At 34.8% G+C, this 27,557-nt stretch overlaps 1 protein-coding gene across 1 annotated transcript in view; it reads left to right on the top strand.

The window, feature by feature from the left end:
* Nucleotides 1-4,732, top strand: part of myo5aa (myosin VAa) — a 104,993-nt gene extending 100,261 nt beyond the window's left edge. Inside the window, exons 40-41 of the mRNA XM_067389827.1 lie at nt 2,888-2,968; nt 3,060-4,732. Of these exons, the coding sequence (XP_067245928.1) occupies nt 2,888-2,968; nt 3,060-3,212 (234 nt within the window). The 3' untranslated portion in view covers nt 3,213-4,732. The remainder of the gene's footprint in view (nt 1-2,887; nt 2,969-3,059) is intronic.
* The last annotated feature ends 22,825 nt before the right edge of the window (nt 4,733-27,557 follow it).

Raw genomic sequence — 27,557 nt, 5'->3', positions numbered from 1 at the left:
GCAATTTTTTTTTTTTTTAATAGATAAAACAGTATTTATTTATTTATTTGTTTGCTTGTTTATTTGTGTTTTTTTGTTTGTTTGTTTGTTTATTTAAATGCAGTGTGATAAAAATCAAAATTTAATCAACTAATATATTATTAGGCTTGTATTGCCTACCTATACTATATATTTATTTATTTATCTATTATTTTATTTTTCTTTGTTTGTTTTACTGTGGTAATGTTTCTATATGGGAAAAACCAAATACCAGATTTTGTACAACATGTACACTACCATTCAAAAGTTTGGAAACATTACTATTTTTAATGTTTTCAAAAGAAGTCTCTTCTACTCGTCAAGCCTGCATTTATTTGATCAAAAATACAGAAAAAATACTATTATTACAATTCAAAATAATGGTTTTCTATTATAATATACTTTAAAATATAATTTATGTCTGTGATGCAAAGCTGAATTTTCAGCATCATTAAATCCAGTCTTCAGTGTCACATGATCCTTCAGAAATCATTCTAATATGCTGATTTATTACAAATGATGTGCTGCTTAATATTTTTTTATATATAAGATTCTTTGATTGAATAAAAAGTAAAAAAAAAAAAAAAAAGAGTAGCATTTATTTAAATTAAATCTTTTCTAACAATATACACTACTGTTCAAAAGTGTGGTCAGTATTTATTTCTCTTTTTTTTTTTTTTTTTTTTGAAGAAATTAATACTTTTATTCAGCAAGGATGTATTAAATTGACAAAAAAAGTGATAGTAAAGATTTGACTATTTATTCATCAATGAATCCTGAAAAAAAGTATCACAGTTTCCAAAAAATATTAAGCAACACAACTGTTTCCAACTTTGATAATAACTGAGTATCACATCAGCATATTAGAATGATTTCTGAAGGATAATGTGACAAAAGACTGGAGTAATGGCTGATGAAAATTCAGCTTTGCATTACAGAAATAAATTATATTTTAAATTATATTAAAATAGAAAAACATTATTTTAAATTGTAATAATATTTCACAATATTACTGTTTTTTTTTTTTTTTTTATCAAATAAATGCAGGCTTGATGAGCATAAGAGACTTCTTTCAAAAACATTAACATAGTAATATTTGCAAACTTTTCAATGGTAGTGTATCAGAGTAACACAGATCATACTAAATGTCTCCCTAAAGCAGGGATGACAACTCCGGTCCTGGAGGGCCAGTGTCCTGCAGAGTTTATCTCCATCCCTGATAAAAACTCACTTGCCTATCCACAAGTTTCCTACGCCCCATGAGGCCTTGCGTCAAACGTGGGAGCGTCTTCCGGTTCGAAGTAAACAAGCTGGACGTGACACTCATTCATTCAACAGTTGACAGTCATTCAAGATTTAACGATCCAAACTTGCGAACGTTTGTATTTTACTTATAGTTTTAAGATTACAGCAACAATATTTGAACAATGTTTTACAAGAAAAAAACTTAAAGTAATAGTAATTTATTAATTTATGTCGAGGTGCACATCAATCATGCTAAATCTATCTGATATTTATATCACATAAAAAAGAAAACACATACCTATTCAGTTGCGCCTGCTTCCATTAAGATCACGAGAATGCACAACTCCACTAAGGCTTTAAATCCAAAGGCTTACACATTTAGAAATATATTGATAACATACCCTATGTTTACGTTACTTTTCTGAGCCTTTCTATTGATTTTCTTCTAAATTATGCGAGGATTGCAATCCGAGGACGTTTGTGCGATCTCTCCGTCTATCTATCCTGATCCTTTCAGCCAGAGCAACAGAGGGAGCTCATGAGAAGACAACAGGAGTTATGAAGAGTTAACCGGAGTGTGTGAATCTGTGAAAGATGAAAAGACAGATAAAACATTAAACTAAATAAATACACGATTATAATAAGAATTGTCTTCGTTCCTCAAGCAGTCTCTGATATTTTCCATAAACGAGTGTATTTATTATCGCAATGGTTAACATAACCATCGCATAGCATATATGACAGTGGAAACGCGACTGGCTCTGGCACGCACGACACGTTAGGAGTCAATAATATAACATCATAAAGCTTTGGTGCTAGCATCAGTGACAGGTGAAGTACAGACAGCGGGTTCATGTATTGCAGGGTCAGGATGCTCTAGTCATGCAGCAGTACTTTTGTGGAAGGTCAGTAAAGTAAAGAGCAATTAAGGGCACGAAAACTGTTTATTGTATTGTGATATTATTAACTAATAATGTAGTAAACTGAGATGTTGTCCCTGAGCGCTGTAACGACATCTCTCATAAAGATTTGCAACTTTGCAAAGTAAACAATGATCCAAAAAACACTTAACATCTTCGCTAATTAGCACACTAAATACCATTGGTATGCTACTTCCGCCGCCTCACCGGAAGTTGTACCCACGTTCTCTTTTACAGTAGCGGCCCGCGGAAACAGGTGGATAACTTTCTACTAATCCGAAAGACCTTGATTAGCTGGTTCAGGTGTGTTTGATTAGGGTTGGAGCTAAGCTCTGCTGGGCACTGGCCCTCCAGGACCGGAGTTTTCCATCCCTGCCCTAAAGGGACATGGTGGTGGAAGAAATATAAGATGGTATGAAAAAATATATTCAATGCTTTTGAGTTCCCTCAAGAAACTTGACATCAAAAAAAAATTTCATCCCATGTCTCCGTAGTTTTTCAAGTTTTTTGTTTGGACATGGTTGACTATAACTGAAATGTTATTTTGCTCTTTTTTGGAGACCTACTTTTGGATTTGTTTGGTCATGCTCATCATTTGTTTTGGATGTTCTTACACCACCTTATTTTTTTGCTTTACACATCCTGACACACACACACACACACACACACACACACTTCCTCATCATTTCTTGTTTTCTGTCCAGATTGTGAAGGTGCTGAACTTGTATACGCCTGTCAATGCATTTGAAGAGCGAGTGTCAGTACTGTTCATAAGAACAATACAGGTATGTTTCAAAAAAAGTTCTTGTGCTCTTTAAGTCATTATATCTTTTTCATTGTGTGTGAATGCTTCAACATGAGTCTTTCCTCTGTCAGACGCGTTTACGGGATCGAAAGGAGTCGCCTCAGCTGCTGATGGACACCAAACTCATCTACCCCGTGACCTTCCCCTTTAACCCCTCCTCTCTGGCCCTGGAAACCATTCAGATCCCCGGCAGCCTCAATCTGGCCTTCCTCACTCGTGTGTAGACCTGTCAATCACCTCACCTCAGCCAATCACATGGCAGGAACAGGGAGCCAAAATATATTAATAAAAAAAAAATCAATTGTTATAGGTAAATAAGCCACATACTTAAAGAGAATGCAATTTAGACCATGTCACCAATCCCTCTTTTTGCTCTTCATCACTTTTGTTTATTCATTAAAAGGGTGAATCTCACAGAAAAACTTTAAAGTGTGTGCTCAGATCTCAATTGACCCCAAAATCAAAAGAAAGACATAAACTGTTTTACTTAAAGAAATTGAAGCCCATCTTTATACTATTAAGATTTTTGATGTTATTTTAATGAAAATTAAGCACTTGCACCCCAAATTCACATTGCTTTATTGCAAAAAATATTATTGTGATGTGAAAACAACTAATAATATTCACATTGTACAGTATTTTCTGGCATATGCTGAATCGAATAATTGGAATAAATGAAATGCAATAAAAAAATGTTATTAAACGTAAGTAATGGTATTATAATGAGAAACATTGAGAATAGTGTGAATATAACACAGAACAATGCTTTTTAAAAATCTTCATTTACTTCATGGAAAATATATTCTCATAATATTTTCTTTTGATTGTGGAATCTGGATTTTTTTTTTTTTTTTTTTTTTTTTTGTGAGATTCACCTGCAATATTTCAAAGATGTTTCACTTATTCAACATTACGGAAGGAAGAATGAAGGTCAAAATAACCCATTCTAACACTAATGCCTTTTCAGACCACTGTCACAACCAGAATATGTTCACGGGGCTGTATAATCTTATACATATATAAATATCTATGAAAATGTATGATGCTAGGATATTTTATTTATTGCTTTACCCTATCAGATTTTTTTTTTCTCTCAGATGTTAGCTAACATGGATATCCAGTTGCGGAACATACTGTAGTCCTCTGCTCTCATCCATATCAGATAAATAACCTAGACTCTATCTTGGAGCTCAGCTGACTTCATTAACATAGATTATTATTTGTTAGTAGCGTGTGGTGATTAGCTAAAAAGTAGTCATGTCTGGTGTAACTGGCGAAAAGAAAACTTAGCATCCATACACAGTCCCAGAGCCGATCTCTTCCTCAAGAGCTTCCTCAAGTTTACATCTCTGATCTTCAGGAATCATTTCCAAAGAGATGGTACAGACCAGACCCAGTGCATGATGGGATTGTTTGGGTTTGCATCATACTGACCTGCTCTGTCAGCATCGTACATATCAAGGGCCTGAGATCCTTGTTTTACAGGTTTATATCAGAGCTAGAGTTAGTTCAGGTGGGATCTAGACTCCTGAATGAGGTTTAATGAGGTTTCAGATGGTTTGGGCCCTCCACCGTTCTATGTGTGGGTGAATCTCATGAAGAAATATCAAATGAAATGACACAAAGAATTTTAGGAGCCAATTTTAGGAACGTTATGATTGCATTTTTTATGACAAGCATATTTTCCCCCAAAATTCTCACTATTGTAATGCAGTGATTATAAATAATGAATGTAATACAATTACATACATCGTATTAAAGGGATGGTTCACCCAAAAATGAAAATTCTGTCATCATGTACTCACACTCAAGTTGTTCCAAACCTGTAAGATTTTTTGAAGATTGTTGGTAGCCAAACAGTTTCTGGTCCCCATTGACTTCCATAGTATGGGGAAAAAAATACTATGGAAGTCAATGGGGACCAGAAACTGTTCGGTTGCCGACAATCTTCAAAATATCTTCTTTTGTGTTCAGCACAATACATAAATGAACACCAGTTTGGAACAATTTGGGGGTGAATAAATGATGACAGAATTTTTATATTTGGGTGAACTGTCTCTTTAATGTAACAAAATATCATCCCATCTCGACATAAGTGTATTTTATTAAAATCAGCATAAATTCAAATGCTTTTATGACCTATGCTTCCTTGTGTACTTTACAATATAAATATCATTATTCATTATTATTTTACATTACATTAATGAGACTATGATGAACAAATAAGCTCAATTAGGCAAAAAAAAAAAAAACTTGTCAGTATATATACATTTTTTTATATAGATTTTTTTGGTGAAATAAGAAAATGCTATTTTTCATGAGATTCACAAAGGCGTCTTGTATGCACAAAAGCACACTGGATATCTTTTACAGAACTATAAAGAAACCCCAAACTACTGACTCTCAAGACATGAAGATGGTTATCAAAAGCCTGCTGTTATTTATTTCAGTATTATACATTTTTAAACGTTAAAAACAGCTGTTGTTTTTCTGGCATGTGCTGTTGGATGAGATATATATATATGGACAAATTTCTTTTTGTCAGTTGTTTTGTTTTGCTTGTTTGTCGTTTGTGTTCATGTATGGCAGAATATCAGTATTATCTTGAATGTGTCAGGCAGCTTTTATTGGAAAGCTGTTTGTTTTGATCTGTAACTCCTGAAATTAAAGCAGTCACTTTCCATCACCGACACACACACACACACACAGACATTCACACACCCTATTATATTATATTATAGGGTTAGAAAATGATGCATGTTGATACTTTGTTTCTGCTCTGTACTGCATGGGTTTCAGCTTTAAAATCTTCCATGCTAGTTCAGTGTGTTATTGGCCATTAACACACCGCTTTGGATCTAAATAGAGAATCTGATGGCATTTCACTGTAGTGCGCTGGGATCTTTTTCATGCCAGGCCTTACTGTAGTTACAGTCCTTCCTGTATCACGCAGAGCTTCAGTATCATTCTATCAGTCTCAACTGCTTTCTGATGGAGATAAGTGGTGGTTATGCACATGTCACAAGAATGGACGGAGGTGTGTGTGTGTGTGTGTGTGTGTGTGTGTGTGTGTGTGTGTGTGTGTGTGTACATAAAGGTTCTATATATTTTAAGCATTTGTTAAAATTTAGTGAAATGCTATTGGGGTAAGAAAAAGAAGCTTAATTCAACATATTCTCTATAAAGAAGTCTTTTTTTTTTTCAAGTAAATTTTAGTATTTTTTTGTTGTATTTTACTGGAAAACAACAAAAAACAGCAATCAATTATTGTTATATTGGGACCATTTTGTGTATTTGACCTTTGCTCTCTTTTTTTATTATTGTGTTATTTGTTCAGTTCTTATGGAACACAAATAAATGTGGAAGATTTGCAAATGCAATTTGATAAAAATGCATATCACTTCAAATGGAAAATGATAAAATTGTACTGGAACACAAAGAAATGAAAATGTAAAAAAATCATTGAATGTTGACGTGTTTGTACATGGTTCTATTTACTGTCACATTTTAGATAAAGCCTTACCTCTGAATGGATGACATGTCATTGTAAACTGTTTGTTTCTCTGTCAAGTTTAATATTCTATTCATTTGCTTTATTTACATTTGTGAACTATAAACCCATAATATTCCTGGAAACATTATTTAGTTATACATTCACAAATGCCTCTTAAAACATTAATTTGCACATCTTAAAAATCTTTTCACACTGATCCAACAGCCCTGCTTCAGTCTTTCCTCAGCTCTGAGTTCTAGATGGTTTGTAATAAATTAAATCCACATTACAGCAGCCAGTCCACAGTCTGATGCTCATTGTACTGTCATGCTCTCATGCTTGTTATAAAGACAGCTTATACAGACATTGATAGTTGCTGTAGTAATGCAGATCTGTTCAACATCTCATATGTTTGCTTCTCCTTCAACATGTTCAGGTGGCAGATTGAGGTTTTTGGGGGGGAATGTCTCTTTTCTGAACGACCAGAGAGTTTGTAGTTCCTGTAGCTGTAATTATTTCATGTGTTCATCAATGCAATTTCATGAAGTGATATACTAATGTCTAAAGCTGTTCAAGTCAAATAAATGAATTCATCACTATCTGAATGTTTCTTTTTAATTACAAAACATTTAAAAGGTACACTATGTACTGTTTTTGTTCAAAATTAAAAATTGAAATACCCTAGTGGAAAAAAATAGTATAATTAAGCACTATTTATTCATATATACAGGGGTGCACAAAACTTTTTTGGGAGCACCTGGAGATGTTGCTTGGTACTCAGACTTATCCTAAAAGCTGTCCTCTTCACTTTCTTTTTTTTTTTATTAACATTAATGACACAGACAACAGCAAGAATACTCCTATATGGGGAGGCTGCAGACCTGGAGCCGGTAGATATAGGCCCCAAGCAGTTTTACGCCCCTGTTGTTCCTCATGCGTCCAGTAGGGGGAGAAGTAAATACGGCGAATAACACTATATTGGGAGGCTGCAGACCTATGACCTACTGTAAAATGTATTATTTATATTTATTTATAAACTTTTTATATACAGGAGACTGACTGATATATGATGTTGTGAATTTATATTAAGCTACATTTAGATATTAACCATATTTAGGCCATTAGACATACAGTACTGTGTAATCATATGGATCCTAAATGAAATATCTGCTGTATAATTCAAAATTGGTTGTCATACAGCTACAAAACATGTCCTACATAGCATTTTATGAAGACAAACACAATTTAACCCTTTTCTAAAATTCCAAGGGTCATTTAAAAGAAATAGACAATATTGTTGTTCACAAAAAAAATGTATTAACACCATGACTTATTTCTTAACAGCATGACTCCTGTAGACTCTCCTATGGCTTGACACTCTTAATTGTTTTTTTATCCTGCTGTCAAAGTGCTCCCGCTCACTGATAAAAATAAATAAAGCAAAAGTTGCATATTGGTAGAAACAATGGTTAGTTATAAATATTTCCTTTATAGGATCCTTACAGTACCTTGTGTCAATGACAGGTCCTCGCAGGAATTTCTCCTCAGCCTCCAAGATGGACACATGTTCCACAACAGCAAGAGCACAGATGATGGACTACCAGAGAAAGAATTGAGATGTATCACAGCCCAAATAAGCCAAGCATCATTTTGCATGTTTAGTTTTTTTGTTGTTTTTTTTACAACAAAATCAAAAGTGCCTTTTCTATATTAAGCACAAAACTATTATTTTTAACGCAATGGTCTAACATTATGGATAAACTATTTGACATGAAAAACAATGTAAATATGACACCATGCTGAGCACAACTAACACATAAGTCCTACCTCTGGAAAAAGGACATCCATAATAAATCTGATCTGGTCACTGTGGGTGTGTGTGGGTGTACTGTTCAGAATTGAAGTCAGGTGAGTGTAGATAATATCAATTTGTTCCTGATCTTCAATGAACAATGGCACAGGCACTTTCTTTATGGAACACTTGGAAAAAGTGTCAAGCCACTGTGATTTTTTTTTTTTTTTTTGTCCATTGATGATGGACTGTGCAGAGAAAACTGAAAATTACATAAACAACTTAAACATACATGGAAATGTTTTTAATTTACTAAATAAGCTATTGGTTTAGAATGCAGTTAAAAAAAAAATGCATTCTTGATGCATGTACCTGAATGTTCCTCTTGCTACAATGAAGTCCACCAGAGCCTGGTTGGATAACTTTCGGTTCCTCTCGGCAACAACATGTATGTATGTATGCAAATCTCTAAGTCTCCACAACATGCCTATTATAAATGTGTATTTTGTGTGTTCACATCATAGACTGTCAAAAAATAAAAATAAAAAATTCACACATTTGTGATTATCCACTCTAATGTGCTCCAGAAACCATGTGGAGTATGTTTACATGCAAGGAGTAAGCAGGGTCTTACCAGAAGAAGCCATGTAATTAATTACGTAATTAATGTAATTAAGCCACGTAATTAATTTTAAAAGTGAGTGAGACAGAGCGGGTAAAGAGAAGACTAAGGGCAGCTTAACCTACACGTGGTTAGCTAAGTTTGAGTCAGACAGAACATCTGACGCAATCAAGTACTTTTGCCTCTCGAAATAAATTATTGACCCATCTTTTGAATTGATATTGCATCAATCATTTATAAATAATAAATGTTGCATCATTACAATACAATCAAAAACAATAACTTTAGGAGATTTACATACCTCAATTCGTATCGCTTCAAAAAAGGTCTGCTGCTATCATACAGATATGGTCTGCTGTTCTGATGACTAGGCTCATATGGGGAGTCGCACAAGATGGCGCTCTGAACGGTTGTCTTTCCTGATCTCTGCATTAGATTGCTCTTTTTTTGAAGTTAAGTGTCCCTTTTCAAGTTCGTTTTTGGCTTAATTTGTTAAGTAGCTGTATAGTGTGAATTTGGGAAAATGTCAAAGTCCCAAAGGAAAAGGAAAGAACTGCTAGATCAAGCTGTTAGAAGTTCGGCAGCATCCGATAACTCCGAGCTCATGATATCACCTGAAGGCAGCAATTTACTGATTGACATTTGTCATGATTATTCCACCCATGTAACTCCATCACTTTCTTCTGCTGTTGAAGATTTCCCATCCTCTCCTGTGACCCCAAGTAAGCCTCCATTCAGTAAACGTGGAAAAACAGACAAATCCGGCGACGATATTATATCCACTCTCTCTGACCTGATTAACAACAGAGCGGATGGCATGGAGAAACTGATCAACAACAACGCCATGAGAATAGAAGGACTAAAAAAGACCGTTGATTTCGTCTGTGCAGAAGTAAAAGACTTGAAGATTAAGATGACTAATACAGAAAAATGTATTGATGAAGAAAAACAGCGCCGCAGCATGCTCGAGAACCGCATACGGGAGCTGGAAGGGTACCACAGGAGATGGAACCTTAAGTTGTATGGAGTCCCTGAGAAAGCAGATCAGAACATACGAGCTGAAGTTATTCATATTTGTCAGGAGGTGCTACCTGAAGGAAAGATCAAGCTCCCAGATGTGATCGATACAGTTCATCGCTTAGGTTCAAGAATGAACACGGACAAGCCGAGGCCTGTAATTCTCCAATTCACCAGCAGAGTGCACCGCGACGCAGTTTGGAAGGCTGTTAGAAATAACTCTGCGTGATAATAAACTACGCTTTGCTGAAGATTTCTGTGAAGAAGACAGAGAGAGGAGGAAAAAGCTGTGGCCTGCAGTTAAAAGTGCGAGGGATGCAGGAAAAAAGGCATACTATGTAAGAGCTCGAGCATTTGTTGAAGGCAAAGAAATCATTCTACCACCTTAATGGTTATCTTTGAAGTCTGTCGTCCTGCGGCTGGTTAGTCCAGGATTTTATGTTGCAGATCGGTCCATGTACTTTGGGTTTGGTGCCTTAATTTCCTTTTAAGTATAGTTCAAACCCTTTTGTCTGGAACTTGTCAAGATGTTATATAATTAGTTGGTTCACTTAACACTAACACTTGTTCTAAGTGCAGAGATTGGGGCGTTCCCTTTTCTGCTCCAAGCTTTTGACATAAGGTCATAGCCTATTTGTTTCTACAGTTCTCTTTATATTTATTTGTTTTTGAGGTTGTTGTCTTTGTTTTCATTAAATGTCAGGGGTATTCGCCATACTGTGAAAAGGAAAGCATTATTTTTATTTGCAAAACAACTGAAACCTGATTTTTGTTTTTTCCAAGAATCCCATTCATCTGTTAATGATGTAAAATTCTGGAGATCTCAATGGGGAAATGACCTTTGGTTTTCCCATGGAACTGAACGCTCTGCTGGAGTTACTACTCTAAGGAATGCATTTAAAGGGAATATATTACACTCGGACTGTGATTCATATGGACATTTTTTGTGTCATGTCATTGATCTTAATTCAACTTTTATTATTATGGCTAATATTTATGGTTTTAACTCAAGGTCTGAGAATGCTAGTTTTCTTGAGTTTATAGAAAGCAGACTTCTATACTGGTTAAAAAAAATCCCTGACTCTTTGCTCGTCATAGGTGGGGATTTCAATATTGCAATTGACAGTGCTCTTGATAAATGGCCTCCCGGCCGACCCTCTTCACTTAATTTAAAATTTAAACAATTCATGGAGAAACTTGATGTAATTGATGTCTGGAGATCCAAATTCCCTAATACTAAAGCATTTACCTGGAACAACAAGGCTGCTTCTCATTTCTCTCGGATAGACTTTTGGCTGATCTCTAAATCCTTTGACATTCCCAGTACTTCAGTTGATATTCTCCCAACCCCCCTAACTGACCATAAGGCTATCTATATAAAAATCAAGCTTTCTGCAAGCACTTTAAACTCTATTAAACCATCATATTGGAAATTAAACAGCTCTCTTTTATCTCATAATACAGTTAAACTTAAAATTAACTATTTTATTAACCATTATTGGAAAAAAGCAGTAAGGGAACGATCTTTTAGTAATAATTGGGAGTTACTAAAATTTGATATTGGTAAATATATGAGAAGCTATGGAAGTGCACTAGCTAAGCTTAGGAAAGCTGAGGAAGAGGCAGTGATTAGTGAAATTGCTGCCATTACTCATGGGCCCCCTGAAAATCTCTCGAATGTTGAAACTGCTTTGCTTTCTAAACTACAAAACCAACTTGATGATATTTATAAATGTAAAGCTGAAGGTGCTTTTGTGCGATCTAGGAGGAGATGGATGGAGCAAGGTGAACAAAATTCTGCATACTTCTTCAGGTTAGAGAAATCTAATGCCAATTATAATACCATGACTAAACTCACTGCTGATGGTATTGTAACAGATAACCCCAAGACAATTTCTAATTATTGCTATAAGTTTTATAAGTTGTTATATACCTCTAGATTCAATGAGGATGACACATCCTCATTTTTAGATTCAATAATTGACCTAAATACCATAGAGGTAGATGACAAAAATCGGTGTGATGAACCTATTTCCCTTAAAGAAATCGTTGATTCTATTAATCATCTTAAAGTCAACAAATCTCCGGGGAATGATGGTATTACTGCAGAATTTTATAAGGCATTCTCTGAACCCTTAGCTCCATTTCTGGCAGAAGTTTATGCAGAGAGTATTCTGAAAACATCTCTTCCTCCTAGTTTAACACAGGGTGTAATTACTCTGATTCCAAAACCCAAAAAGGATCCACTTCTTATAGAAAATTGGCGTCCTATTTGTTTACTTAACACTGATTACAAGATCCTTGCTCAAATTTTTGCCCAAAGATTAAAAAAGTAATGAGCTATTTAATTGATGAGTCTCAATCTGGATTTATAAAAAATAGGCACATTTCTAATAATATTAGATTAATTTTAGACATCCTTGACTATTCTGAATTGATTTCAGAGGAAAGTTTTTTTTTTTTTTTAGACTTTTACAAGGCATTTGACACTGTGGAGCATGCTTTTATTTTCTGTTGTCTTCGAAAGTTTGGTTTTGGTGATTTCTTTAATAATGCCATCAGGACACTTTATACTAACAGTAATTGCTCATTGAAATTTAGTTTTGGTACGTCACCCAGATTCTACCTTCAGAGGGGTATTAGGCAAGGATGTCCTTTTTCACCCTATCTTTTCCTCCTTGCCACCCAGATCTTCTCACACTATATTAATAAAAGTACCTTGAAAGGGATTCTCATTGCTGAAAGAGAAATAAAGATCAGCCAATTAGCAGATGACACTGCTCTTTTTTTAAGAGATGCCTCTTGGGTCCCTATCGCAATCAGCACTGTTGAAAAGTTTTCTAAAGCTTCTGGTCTTTTTTTAAATTTATCTAAATGTGAACTGCTTTCAATTAAAGAGTGCAATCTTTCTACAATTAATAATATTCCGATTAAAGATAAGATTTCTTATTTAGGTATCTATATATGTAAAAATCAAAATGATAGATGTGTTTCTAATTTTACCCCTATTATTGAGAAAACTAAAAAAAAAAATTAATTTATGGCTGCAGAGAGACTTATCTCTGAGGAGAAGAATATTACTTGCCAAAGGGGAGGGAATCTCCAGATTATCATATGCTGCTCAGTCTCTCCATGTTGATAACGGCATTCTCAAAAGTATTGACAAAATGTTACTTAAGTTCATGTGGAAAAATGGCATACATTATATCAAGAAATCTGTTGTTTTGAATACTTATGAAAATGGTGGTCTCAATATGTTAGATTTTTATACATTTAATAATACTCTTAAAATTAATTGGGCCAAACACTTTCTCAAAAATCCAACTTCAGTTTGGAACTTTATTCCACAATATATTTTCTCCAAATTCGGTGGATTTAATTTTTTATTGCTTTGTAATTATAATGTTGAAAAAATACCAGCTAAATTATCTAAATTCCATAAGCAGGTCCTTCTCGCCTGGTCTCTTTTATACAAACATAACTTTTCCCCTCATAAATATTTTATATGGAATAACAGAGATATTCTTTATAAAAACAGATCTTTATTCTTCCAGCGCTGGTTTGAGGCTAATATCTTGCTTGTAAGTCAATTATTTAATGCGAATGGCCTTTTATTAAACTATGAGGAATTTCTTAGTCGTTTTAATATTCCCATTACCCCTAAGGAATTTGCTATTGTATTCGATGCCATACCATCTGGAGTTATTAGACTATTTCAACATATCCCTTATCCCTCTACTTTACCTTCTTTAGACCCCACTATTACAATGATGGGGAAATATTGCTTTTCTTCCACTTCTTCTAATAAATCAATACGTTTATTATTTCTCAAAGAAATTGTGGCTATTCCAAATGTCACAGTTTATTGGAATACCTTTGTTTTTGATATTGCCTGGAGGAAAGTTTGGCTGATCCCAAATAGATACTTAATTACTAATAAGATAAGAGAAGTTTCATTTCGTATTATCCATCGTGTATATCCTGTTAATACTTTCATGAAGAAATTTAAAAAAGATATTGACACAAATTGTTCTTTTTGCAAACAACACCCAGAGACCATTGTGCATTTGTTCTGGCTTTGCCATTACTCTAAAAGATTGTGGAAAGACTTTTCCCTTTTTGTTATTGAGCACATTGATAAGGATTTCTCCTTACTTTGGGAAAATGTTTTGTTTGGATTTGTTAATTGGAAAAAAGAGCATTTAGTGGAAAACAAGTTATACTTACTAAATCTTCTTATTTTATTAACAAAATTTTATATACATAAATGTAAATTTTCAGGTCAGAAACCACTTTTTTGTGTTTTTCTTGCTGAATTGCAGCATTACTTTGGGACTATCCTTAACTCTTGTAACAAGAAGGCTTTAAAAACAATCGAAATTTGTAAGTTTTTTAATCTTTTCCTTTAAGGTGATCTTCTGTGTTTAGTTATATACCCCAGTCTTGTACCTTTTATTTTATTTTATTTTATTATATTTTATTTTATGTTTTGTTATTTGTCCTACATTGTGACTGCTTCGTTCTGTGTCTATATAATGTTCTTAATAAAAAAAAAAAAAAAAAAAAAAAAAATGACTAGGCTCATATACTAATATACAGCCTCCCCCTACTGGACGCATGAGGAACAACAGGGGCGTAAAACTGCTTGGGGCCTATATCTACCGGCTCCAGGTCTGCAGCCTCCCCCTACTCAGAATATTAAACTGCTGTCACTTTAAGAAGGAACGCAAGGACCGAGTAACTGACACACATCCGGTGTGTTCACTGTTCACTTATGACATAACTGAGAGAATGCTTGCCGAGACAGGTATTTTGACATATGACATTACCAGCATGGATTACACATGGACTCCTTGGATGCAAGATGGTTGGCATGGATGGTCTATGGATGGCATATGGCAGTGAAAATACTGTCATCAACAACCCACATGCACAGTTCATTACATTCAGCACTATGACCACAGCAAGCATTAAAATGTTTGGTTAAACTTTGTAAAAAAAGATGACAGCATTGCCAAATGCAATACATGTGGTAAAGACATTTTGTGCAAGGGAGGAAGTACCTCTAAATCTCCCAGCCATGAGTCCTGCTATAGCGCACCAAATACAGCTAATATTAGCAATAGCAGCGTCTCACACTCGGGTACAAAACACAGATGAAAAGACATTCACCTTCGAATTAGAGCTGCATAATTCTGGATAAACTGACAATCAGTTTTGTTTAATTGTGATCACTATTTTTTTTTTAAATAAAGTAAATACATTTGGGCAGCTACAGGACAACATGTTCTAGTTTATTTAAAAATTATATTACTTTGAATTCATTTTTAAAAAGTGATTGAATGTTTCAGTGTTATATTCATAAATACTTGTTTAGTTAATGGACGATCCACCGTTTTGAACAACTCTTGAATGAATGATTCAATGAAAAATTCTTAAACAATCACTTGTTGCCATCTAGTGGAGTACTAATGTATTCAAGCAACTGCCTGTTTTATATTTTGTTGTTGTTGTTGTTGTTTACAAACCTAAATATTTTTGTAATTTCTTCTGACCATTCCTTTATAAAAATGTTATTTCTTTCATTATTTGACGAACTGTCGCAGTTAACAGTTACACCCTACTGGTTATAGCCTAAATGTGGCAAGGAATAAAAGGTAAAAACATTTTTCTTGATGTATTTGCTCTTTTTTTCTTTCCAAAAAAAATATTGCAATCGGAACCAAGAATCGATAAGAACCAGATTCGATAAGTGGAACCGGAATCAGAATCACTAAGATCAAAACAATACCCAACCCTAATCAACACTGAACTTATTTAAGCTGGACAATGACAATATTTTCTTCCAGAGCTCATGTATAGTACAGCCAAAACAAACTTTGTTGCATTATTTTCAACATTTTAAAGCTACTATTTGCATTGTAAAAAACGCTATAAATAAAGGTGATTTGACTTGTGTCCGGTAGGTTTAGGGGTAGGTATAAGGTTAGGAGACAGAATATACAGTTTGTACAGCATAAAAATCATTATCTCTATGGAAAGTCCCCATAATACATGAAAACCCAATTGGCCCTATTTTAACGATCTAAGCACATGGTCTAAAGCACAAGGCGCAAGTGTGCTTAGGGTGTGTACGGATCCACTTTTGCTAGTTTAAGAACAGGAAAAATGGTTGGCGCACCCGGTGCATGGTCTAAAAGGGTTGTCCCCAGGGTTCGAAATGACTTAGGACTCTTGGGGGGTCCCCTAAAATGTAATTATTAAAGGTTCTGAAGGTCCCCCATACCCCAGCCCTTTGTTTAAAAAAAAAATAGATTAATAGTAAATAGATATATTTAGTTATATTTCTATATTAGATATAATTAATAAACAGATTGTCTCTTTCAGGGGCATCATGCACTCATTTTTGAGGGGGCACGATTTATTTATTTATTTATTTATTTCAAACTGAATTATCATGAAATATCTTAATTCTCACCTTTATAGATTATGATCTATAGTGGGCGATTGTCAAATTTGTTTACTTAACAGATATGGTTGTCATGCCATAACATTTTTAATACGACTGAGTTTATATATATATTTATGCAAGAGGTACACATTGAAAAATTGATTTTAGGACAATATAACATTGCAATAAAATAAAGAATCTAGCTACAATTCCCCAGGAAACCACGAACGCAGCATAATACCGGGAATGACACGCATCCGTTTTCTTTCTCTGACTGCGTTTACGGGGAAACTCGTTGAGACGGGCACTTTGACTTATTTTTTCGAGCACATCGTTAATTTTTTTTTAATTCAAACACAAAAAGTTAAGAAAGACAAGGGAATTCGGCGTTCACGAACTTCACATGCTGTCTGTGACTGTGTGCCTCTGTGCTCCGACAGACAGACCAGTCTACATTTGGATGTTTAACATGAATATATAGCCTACTGATACAGCAAAGACAACGTCAGCAGTATTGGTGGCAAAATAGGCTACATCATATTTCGTTCTGTATTGACAGGGGTTTTTCTTAAGCAGAATTTGATGCAGTTGCAGATACCATAGAGAGTAAAAGAAACACTAGGCGGGAGGCGCTGAAAAATCGCACTGTTTTTGCATCCCTGATATCTACAGTTTCCCCCAACAACAGCCATTATCACATAAGCACAATTTACCCTTGAAAAAAAATCAGTGATCTTTCTATTTCCTCTTTTTCTCTCCATGTGCAGGATTCTAAATTAAGAAAAATAATATTAGCTTCCTAGATAGCTTACCAAGCTCTCATGTACTGTACATTCATGCTCAAATAACATTCACTTTAATCAACTCACAGACTTGAATTAAGTCCTGATTTATCTTTCGTAATCACGGATTGGACAAGTAGGTTAAGCTAGCTTTGAATTACTAGTCTAGCTGCTAGGTCTGCTGTTAGCTGGCAGATCATTTGGCTTCATACACATAAGTTACAGCTAGCAAGAAACGTTGACAAACGTACTCTTCTAATCATTAGGGCCGTTTCATAGTCAACGCATCTGTACGCATACGCCCCGAGGCTACGCATGGTTACGCTTCGGCCGCCATTATGCGTCGGTGCGTAGCCAAATGTGTCGTCCTAGTTTTTGATACGCGACGCGCCGATGCACGCAATACTATGCGACATTGCAAGTATTGTACATTAATTCAAGTATATTGTGTTTACAGAAGAAGGTTTGAATAGAATGGCAGGCGAAGAGGAAAAATTATGCGAACTTATACGTATTCATCCACATTTATACGATAGTTCATCGCAATTACACTCAAATAAAATAGCGTTGGAAAATGCATGGAGAGAGGTTGCAACCGTGATGGGAAAACCCATAGATAAAGTAAAAACGGACTGGAAAAGTGCCCGTGACAAATTCACCAGGGCGCACAAAAAGTGGAAGGTGGCGTGCAGAAGTGGTGCGGGGCAGCTAAGTTTCGGCTACCCAGAAATATTGAATCAACTTAGCTGGCTGAGTGAATTCATAAAGCATAGGAATACAGAATCAAATTTTTCAGTATGTAAACAACGTTGTATGTGTAGCCTATCTAGAAGTCAATGCTGTGTGCCCTTCTCGAGAAGAAAGAAAAAGAGAGAGAGAGAGAGAGAGAGAGAGAGAGAGAGAGAGAGAGAGAGAGAGAGAGAGATGTGTGTACATTCAAATCCATTCAATGTGTACATTTAAATTTAAGTTATGTTATATTTTATTATTTTGATTACTTTATAACTGTCATTTACTGAGAATGGTAGGCTACTGATTTGGTCAGGACGTTTGAAACGGGAGTAGGCCTACATTTTCTTTCTGTGTAGGCAGGTGAGGGAGACGATGAGGGCGACGATGAGGAGGAGGAAAGCATTATTGCTCAGGGAGATCAGGCACTTCCTTCTACCCCCAATCCCAGTTTTCCCCACTTCTATCTGACCTTCCCATCACCAACACACTAGTGGCTTCGACCGTTTCTACACCATCTCATCCCCCTACCACCCCGACATCATCAGCCTCCCGTGGTGGTAAAAGGAAGCGCAAAAGCCACAGGCCGATTATGGATCCATGTGAGCGTACGCTCCTCGATAGGCTGCAGGAAATACGGCAGGAGCGAGAGAGAGAGCGAGAGAGAGAGCGAGAGAGAGAGCGAGAGAGCGAGAGAGAGAGAGAGAGAGAGAGAGAGAGAGAGAGAGAGAGCGAGAGAGCGAGAGAGAGCGAGAGAGAGAGAGCGAGAGAGCGAGAGAGAGCGAGAGAGAGCGAGAGAGAGAGAGCGAGAGAGAGAGAGCGAGACTTTTTTTTTGACTTTTAGTTTCTTTATTTTAACAATTATAACATTACCAATAAAACAGTATTTACAAAATACATAAATTTACATCAATATACAAAAAATCTCATACATTCATGTGTAAATTTCCATCTTCTAAATCACATAAAACAGCATTCAAAGCCCAAGTTTGTTTAAAAGCATCAAGATCTCCAACCATTTTATAGTATGTGAACTCAACAGTAAGCCGGGCAGATATCAGTCCTTTTAAAGTCATGTTAACATCAGTAGAAACACCCCCATTCATCCTTTCTTTCCTTGTTAGCCATATAGCTAACTTTGCTTGACCATATAAAAAATTAATTAAGACATCAGTTTTTCTATTTTGATATTTATACTTCGGGCCATAAATAAACCCGTTTAAAGTAAATTCAAAATTCAAATTCTTACTCCAATCTTCCAACAATAAAAACATTAGCTTCAATCTTTCACACTGCAAAAATAAATGATACATATCTTCATGTTCAAAACAAAAAGGACATTCATCCCTTACAGTTGGATCAATATGTGCCCTGTGTCTATTAGTAGCTATTATCCCGTGTATTATACGCCACTGTAGATCACCGGTTCTCTTATCAATAGGACGTTTATATAGAGTCCTCCAACTACCTTTAGGTGATCCATCTAACCCATCTATCCCTTGCCATTTAGAGTCTAAAACATCTTTTAAAGACTCATAATGCATTACTTTTACACAAGTATAATACATCGCTCTCTTTCCTATATCAGCAAACAAATTAAGCTCTGGAGTTTTAAAACTCAACAGCTTTCCTTCATCTCCTGCCCTTGTCTCCACAGCTGCACTTACCCCTAAATTTGGAAATTCAACCATCTCATTAATATATTGTGGTTTTGTTTCCTCGTCTTTCAATAACTCTGTAAATGTTGATGGTATTACAGATAAGAATTCAGTCCTTAATCTTTCAGCAACACGAAGTGATTTAATGCCAAGCTTTGCTGCTATATCCTTTGAACACATCCATTCACTCTTAGTCCACAGATGAGAAACTTTTATGAACTGGGCCTTCACCATAGCAGCTTGCATTGAATGAGAGTTCAAGATGTTTATAGGTAAAGCAGGATTATAAAGAAGAGGTTCTTCTTTAATCCATGATCCTCTTACAATTCCTTCTTCTCGTACAACTTTCAAAGCATTCCATGATTTTAGAACGGACTTATAAAAAGGAGTTATTTCAACTAATACAGTATCATTTAAATTTATTAAAAACAATTGTCGGTCTAAACCCAGTTGTCCTCCTCTCCTCAAAAGACCACAAGCCACATGAGCCCAGCTAACGTCTTTCCCATACAGAAGTCTCTGGGCAGCTTGTAGTCTAAAAGCAGCAATCCTACAGCCAATATCAATTAATCCTTGCCCCCCTTCATTCAGAGGTAGGTAGAGTACAGCAGGTCTCAGCCAGTGCTGACCGGTCCAAAAGAAGTCAACAAGACATTTCTGAATGTCCTTTATGACAGCAGGGGGGTCCAATACAGCCATTTTATGCCACAATGTTGAGGCAACAAGATTATTGACTATCAGGACCCTTCCCCTGTAGGAGAGCTGAGGAATTAACCATTTCCAATTGGATAACCGGAGACGCACTTTTTCCAGTAATCCTTCCCAGTTCTTTTCCTTATAAACCTTAGAACCTAAAAACACTCCTAAAAACTTAAAACCATCTTTTCCCCAAGTGACATTATTTGGCAGCTGTGGGACATTAGATCTTTCTGAACCACACCATAAGGCTTCACTTTTTGTCCAATTTATTTTTGCCGATGATGCTCTTCCATAACATTTAAGATTTTCTAAAACTATTTTAATATCTTCACTGTTTCTAATTATTACAGTTATGTCATCAGCATAAGCGGATAATTTCACATTATTTAAAATATTTGACCCCTCAATGTGTAAACCTGTCAACTGTTCTCTCAATTTACACAATAGTGGTTCAATTACAAGGCTATAGAGTTGCCCTGAAAGAGGGCACCCTTGCCTTATTCCTCTTTTTACTTTAATAGGAACACTCAATCCACCATCAATTTTGACCATACATTCAGCTTCATTATACAATAAATTAACCCATGAGATAAAACCATTTCCAAAACCATAAGCCTTAAGTAAATCAAACAAATAAGCATGTTCAACTCTGTCGAACGCCTTCTCTTGATCAAGAGATATTAAACCCAAATCATAATCCTTGTACATTGCATAATCTATTACATCTCTCATTAAAAAAAGGTTATCTTTAATACATCGCCCCTTTACACAATATGATTGTTCTTTCATGATTAATACACTCATATAATTATTTAATCTATTGGCAATACATTTCGAAAAGATTTTATAATCTATACACATTAATGCAACAGGTCTCCAATTCTTCAAACAATACAAATCACCTTTCTTCGGTAACAAAGACAACACTGCCCTGTTACAACTCTTAGGTAAAGACCCAGTCTGTATTGAACTTAAAAGCATTTCAAAATAATCTTTTCCAATCACATTCCAGAAATGTTTATAAAATTCAGATGGAAACCCATCAAGACCTGGAGCTTTCTCAGATGATAAATCATGTACAGCTTTTGTCACTTCTTGAAAAGTAACTGGTAAATCAATAACCTCCTGTTGTTCAGGCGTCAACTTTTTAAGGTATGAAAATAATTCATCTCTACAATTAGAATCTGTGACATTATTGGCATATAAATCAGAGTAGAAATCAACAGCAATTCTTCTCATTTCATAAGAATCATAAGTAACAACACCATCATCTTTTTTTAAACCAACCATCAATTTTCCTTGATTATTCTTTCGTTCTAAATTGAAGAAGTATTTTGTAGGTCCATCAATGTCCTTCTTTTGGATAAAACGTGCCCTAACAAGGGCAGCTTTCACTTTATCATACAATAAATTATTCAACTGAAGCTTTTTCTCAGAAAGGGCAGTTTCCAATTGAAGTCCATTCCTCGCCATCATTTTTTCTTCTATGTCAGAAATCTCATTCTCCAAGTCTTGTATTCTGATCTTTAATGTCCTTTTTGAATAAGATGAATATTGCTGACAGAAAACTCTAATTTGCACTTTTCCAATGTCCCACCATTGTTTAATATCACTATAATTTCCTTTTTGCTTTCGCCATATTTCCCAAAACAATTTAAAATTCTCACAAAAAACATTATCTTGTAAAAGCTTATTATTAAAATACCAATACAAACTCCTTTTACTTTCTTTCAACATGACAAAGTCCATTGTTATTTTGTGATCTGAAATTATATTTGGAATAATATTAACATTACCCACTCGATTTCTTGAATCGCGAGAAATATAAAAACGATCCAATCTAGCAGCATGAACTCTACCATCTGTAACTTTTACCCAAGTGTATTGTTTAAGCATTGGGTTTTTTATTCTCCAAATATCTTCAAGATTTAAATTTTTTACCATATTAGATAATACACAGGCTGATTTCTGGTGAGGTTCTTCAGCATTTCTATCTATATTAAAATTCAAGGTGCAGTTCCAGTCTCCTGCCATTATAATTATATCTCCTAAACTAAGAGTTTTTAAAACACGACCTAATTTCTCGAATAAAAGAACCCTTTCTGTTCCCCCATTAGGAGCATATATATTAACAAAAAGAAAATGAAAATTTTGTATTTCAAATCTTACTAAAAGTAGTCTTCCAGGTTCTATATCATACAATTTTTATTTTTAAAGTTGGATTAAAAAGAATCGCAACTCCTGCACTAACATTAGAGCCGTGACTTAAAACATATTCTCCCTTCCACCACAAACCCCATTCAGACTCGTTACTCACATTACTATGGGTTTCTTGAAGAAAACCTACTGCAATATTCTTAATATTAAAGTATTCTGAAACTAAAGCCTGCTTTTTCCTATCCCTCAAACCATTCACATTAAGAGAACCTATTTTGAGATACTCCATGAAAAAGAAAGAATAGAAAGAAAAGCAGGAAAGAAGAAAAAACACACACAAAAGCATGTATAAAGCCCTACTGTCTATTTAGCTTTACCTCGAACTCTTCTTTCATTCACATTCTTTCTATCCTGTCTAATCGTCGTTATGTACTTCTTAAGCCTATAGCGTTTCTGTTGGGATAACACAGTATGATTGTACGTTTTACGTGCCCACACTACAGAAGCAACAAACTTTTCCTTATCAGGGAAGAAATCTCCTATCTCTACCCTTTTCCCTTTAGTCTCATCCAAGAAAGCACTTATCTGTTCCACAGAGTACAAATCATCATCAGCTTTATAGAGATCTAACAAATCTGACAAGCTCTCATCAGCGGGGTAAAGTTAGTTTTAGGTTTGATATTCGCCGGATTTTCGCTTTCCCTTGCCACTGTACTACAAAGACGACAATCTATCAGAGATATGAATACTATAAATAGTTTTAACAAATATGAAACTTCTGTATATCAACATAAAAAAATCACTCAAAACCACCTACGGGTATTACAGATGCATATGTATGCTTTAAAGCGCTTTCACAGTGCATGATCACGGTGCATGACTAAGGGAACGTCTGTCAATTCCCCAACTTCTTAAAAACGTCTAATTTGTATAATTTGAAATTACTTTAAAATCATTACAGTAATTCACCAAAAGGGTTTTTTCAAGATCCAAAGCTTGTAATAAATTCCTAGTGACTAGACTGACTTACTACAGGTGATATTTGACCAGTTTACCCCTTACTGTATGTACAGTACACAAATATTTCTTGAAAAATCATTACTGTAATTCACCAAAAGGGTTTTTTCAAGATCCAAAGCTTGTAGTACCTTCCTAGTGACTAGACTGACTTACTACAGGTGATATTTGACCAATTTACCCCTTACTGTATGTACAGTACACAAATATTTCTAGAAAAATCATTACTGTAATTCACCAAAAGGGTTTTTTCAAGATCTAAAGCTTGTAGTACCTTCCTAGTGACCTGACTGACTTACTACAGTTGAAATGTTACCAGTTTACCCCTTACTGTATGTACAGTACACAAATATTTCTTGAAAAATCATTACAGTAATTCGCCAAAAGGGTTTTTTCAGGTTCCAAAGCTTGTAGTACCTTCCTAGTGACTAGACTGACTTACTACAGGTGATATTTGACCAATTTACCCCTTACTGTATGTACAGTACACAAATATTTCTAGAAAAATCATTACTGTAATTCACCAAAAGGGTTTTTTCAAGATCTAAAGCTTGTAGTACCTTCCTAGTGACTAGACTGACTTACTACAGGTGAAATTTTATCAATTTATCCCTTACTGTATATACAGTACACATATTTCTAGAAAAATCACTACAGTAATTCACCAAAAGGGTTTTTTCAAGTTCCAAAGCTTGTAGTACCTTCCTAGTGACTAGACTGACTTACTACAGGTGATATCTGACCAATTTACCCTTTACTGTATGTACAGTACACAAATATTTCTAGAAAAATCATTACTGTAATTCACCAAAAGGGTTTTTTCAAGTTCTAAAGCTTGTAGTACCTTCCTAGTGACCTGACTGACTTACTACAGGTGATATCTGACCAATTTACCCCTTACTGTATGTACAGTACACAAATATTTCTAGAAAAATCATTACAGTAATTCACCAAAAGGGTTTTTTCAAGTTCCAAAGCTTGTAGTACCTTCCTAGTGACTAGACTGACTTACTACAGGTGATATCTGACCAATTTACCCCGTACTGTATGTACAGTACACAAATATTTCTAGAAAAATCATTACAGTAATTCACCAAAAGGGTTTTTTCAAGTTCCAAAGCTTGTAGTACCTTCCTAGTGACTAGACTGACTTACTACAGGTGAAATATTATCAATTTATCCCTTACTGTATATACAGTACACAAATATTTCTAGAAAAATCACTACAGTAATTCACCAAAAGGGTTTTTTCACGTTCCAAAGCTGTAGTACCTTCCTAGTGACTAGACTGACTTACTACAGGTGAAATATTATCAATTTATCCCTTACTGTATATACAGTACACAAATATTTCTAGAAAAATCATTACAGTAATTCACCAAAAGGGTTTTTTCAAGATCCAAAGCTTGTAGTACCTTCCTAGTGACTAGACTGACTTACTTCAGGTGAAATGTTACCAGTTTACCCTTTACTGTATGTACAGTACACAAATATTTCTAGAAAAATCATTACTGTAATTCACCAAAAGGGTTTTTTCAAGTTCTAAAGCTTGTAGTACCTTCCTAGTGACCTGACTGACTTACTACAGGTGATATTTGACCAATTTACCCCTTACTGTATGTACAGTACACAAATATTTCTAGAAAAATCATTACAGTAATTCACCAAAAGGGTTTTTTCAAGTTCCAAAGCTTGTAGTACCTTCCTAGTGACTAGACTGACTTACTACAGGTGATATCTGACCAATTTACCCTTTACTGTATGTACAGTACACAAATATTTCTAGAAAAATCATTACAGTAATTCACCAAAAGGGTTTTTTCAAGTTCCAAAGCTTGTAGTACCTTCCTAGTGACTAGACTGACTTACTACAGGTGATATCTGACCAATTTACCCTTTACTGTATGTACAGTACACAAATATTTCTAGAAAAATCATTACAGTAATTCACCAAAAGGGTTTTTTCAAGTTCCAAAGCTTGTAGTACTTTCCTAGTGACTAGACTGACTTACTACAGGTGAAATATTATCAATTTATCCCTTACTGTATATACAGTACACAAATATTTCTAGAAAAATCACTACAGTAATTCACCAAAAGGGTTTTTTCACGTTCCAAAGCTTGTAGTACCTTCCTAGTGACCTGACTGACTTACTACAGGTGATATTTGACCAATTTACCCCTTACTGTATGTACAGTACACAAATATTTCTAGAAAAATCATTACTGTAATTCACCAAAAGGGTTTTTTCAAGATCCAAAGCTTGTAGTACCTTCCTAGTGACTAGACTGACTTACTACAGGTAATATTTGACCAAAATGCCGAAGAAGGTCCATGCTGCTGGAAATGCCGCTGTGAGATGCCGATGCCTCATTTTTGCGCCAGGCCCTACAGGTGAAGTTCACTTTAATAGCTGTAAATGTCTTTATTTTAGCCTATGCCTACTTCTCGAAAGCTGTAGCTCAACATCACTTTGTCTACCCTAACCTGCAGTGTCAATGTAAATTCACTATCTTATGAATAAAATTCTGTCAAGATTCGAAATTGTTGTTTTACTCACCTGTTCTGACCGCGAAAGAAAAGACAGAAAAATGCAGAAGCTGGGAAAAAACCATTGCAGGAAAAATTATGATAATTACAAAATATTACAAATATATAGCCTATATATAATCTTATCACTTGCAGTAGCCTAATATAAGCGGAATAATCAACGCTATCTCACAACCAATTTTTAGGTATTTGACCAGGTGGCTAATTAGTACTAACTGTACGTCCTTACTCGATCGATGCGATCGCGAAAGCAACTCGGATACACTGTTTATTTCAAATTAAAAGCCAAGCATAGGCACTTCAGATTTTTTTTTAAAACCCGGCCCAAAGAATAAATAAATAAATAGATAGGCTAAATTAAATTGTTCTTTAACAAAAAAAAAAAAAAAAAAAAGTAATTACAAAACTACTTTTACATAAAACTTTTTCATTAGCATTCATTGTTGGTAAGGGTACAAGTTAACTTTTTATTATTTTTCCCCCCACATGTTCCATTTAATTCTGTAGAACATTCTTTTATATTTAGATAACGATTTTCATGATTTATCAAAACATTATGTTCTTATGATAAATCAACTTAGATAATGTTATTCAAATAAAATATATTTAGTTTTTTATATATTAATTTCTATAATTACACTTGTAATTACACTATTGACCCATCCCTTAACCCTTACCCCTATCCTTAAACCTACCCATCCCACCAAAGCTTTCCCTAACCTTACCCGTATCCACCTCAATAGCAGCAAATGTGTTTTACAATTCAATATGAACCCAATAAGTACATTGTACTTATTTTTGATGCAAGTACATATGAGTTAAGGCCACTTAATATAAAGTGGGACCATATTTTTCTCTTGTGGCCCGTACATAAAAAAAAAAAACACTGTTACTCATTTAAATTATAGGCCTAATTAATGTCATTGTATAATAAAACAAATCTTATTAAAAAAAAAAAATCTAAAGGAAAATAGGCTAGTAGCCTAATCTTTTCTTCACATCTTATCTTAACAGCACGTCAGTTATGGGGTAATGTGCTATGAAATTACTGAGGATGAAATGTGGCATATTATAATATTAATTTATTAATAAAAGTAGCCTAAACAAATATTAATAGAATAGAATGGAAAAGGCCTAAAATAATTGGAAATGCTAAATGATCTTAATATTGCCTATATTTTTTGTTTTTGTTTTGACAATATCATTTTGATGCAACTCAGCAAGTTGAATTTAATTTGTGTTAACTTGTGGTAAACTTGTCAAGGATTGATTATGTAATAAAATATTAACATGGGGGTTAACCAATTTCAGTATGCAATAAATACAAATATAATGAGAAAATGTCACGTTAAATGACTCGAGATTCAGTTGCAAGCATACAAATATTTATTAAGGAAGATAACGTGAACAACAGCTGAGTAACAAAGGAGGTCGTGGGTGCTGATGGTGTCTTCGGTAGCGCAGGGACTAAAATGGGTGGATGAATGAATTGCAAGACAGAAATCCAGTGATAATGTGATCCACAAACGACAGGCAGTCCAAACACAGCGGGAACACTGGAGCACAGTACACAAGAGATCAGGTGACACTATAGGCGGATC

Source organism: Chanodichthys erythropterus, chromosome 7 (genome assembly GCF_024489055.1).
Source record: "Chanodichthys erythropterus isolate Z2021 chromosome 7, ASM2448905v1, whole genome shotgun sequence".
Classification (NCBI taxonomy): domain Eukaryota; kingdom Metazoa; phylum Chordata; class Actinopteri; order Cypriniformes; family Xenocyprididae; genus Chanodichthys; species Chanodichthys erythropterus.
This window is presented reverse-complemented; position numbering and strand designations above follow the sequence as displayed.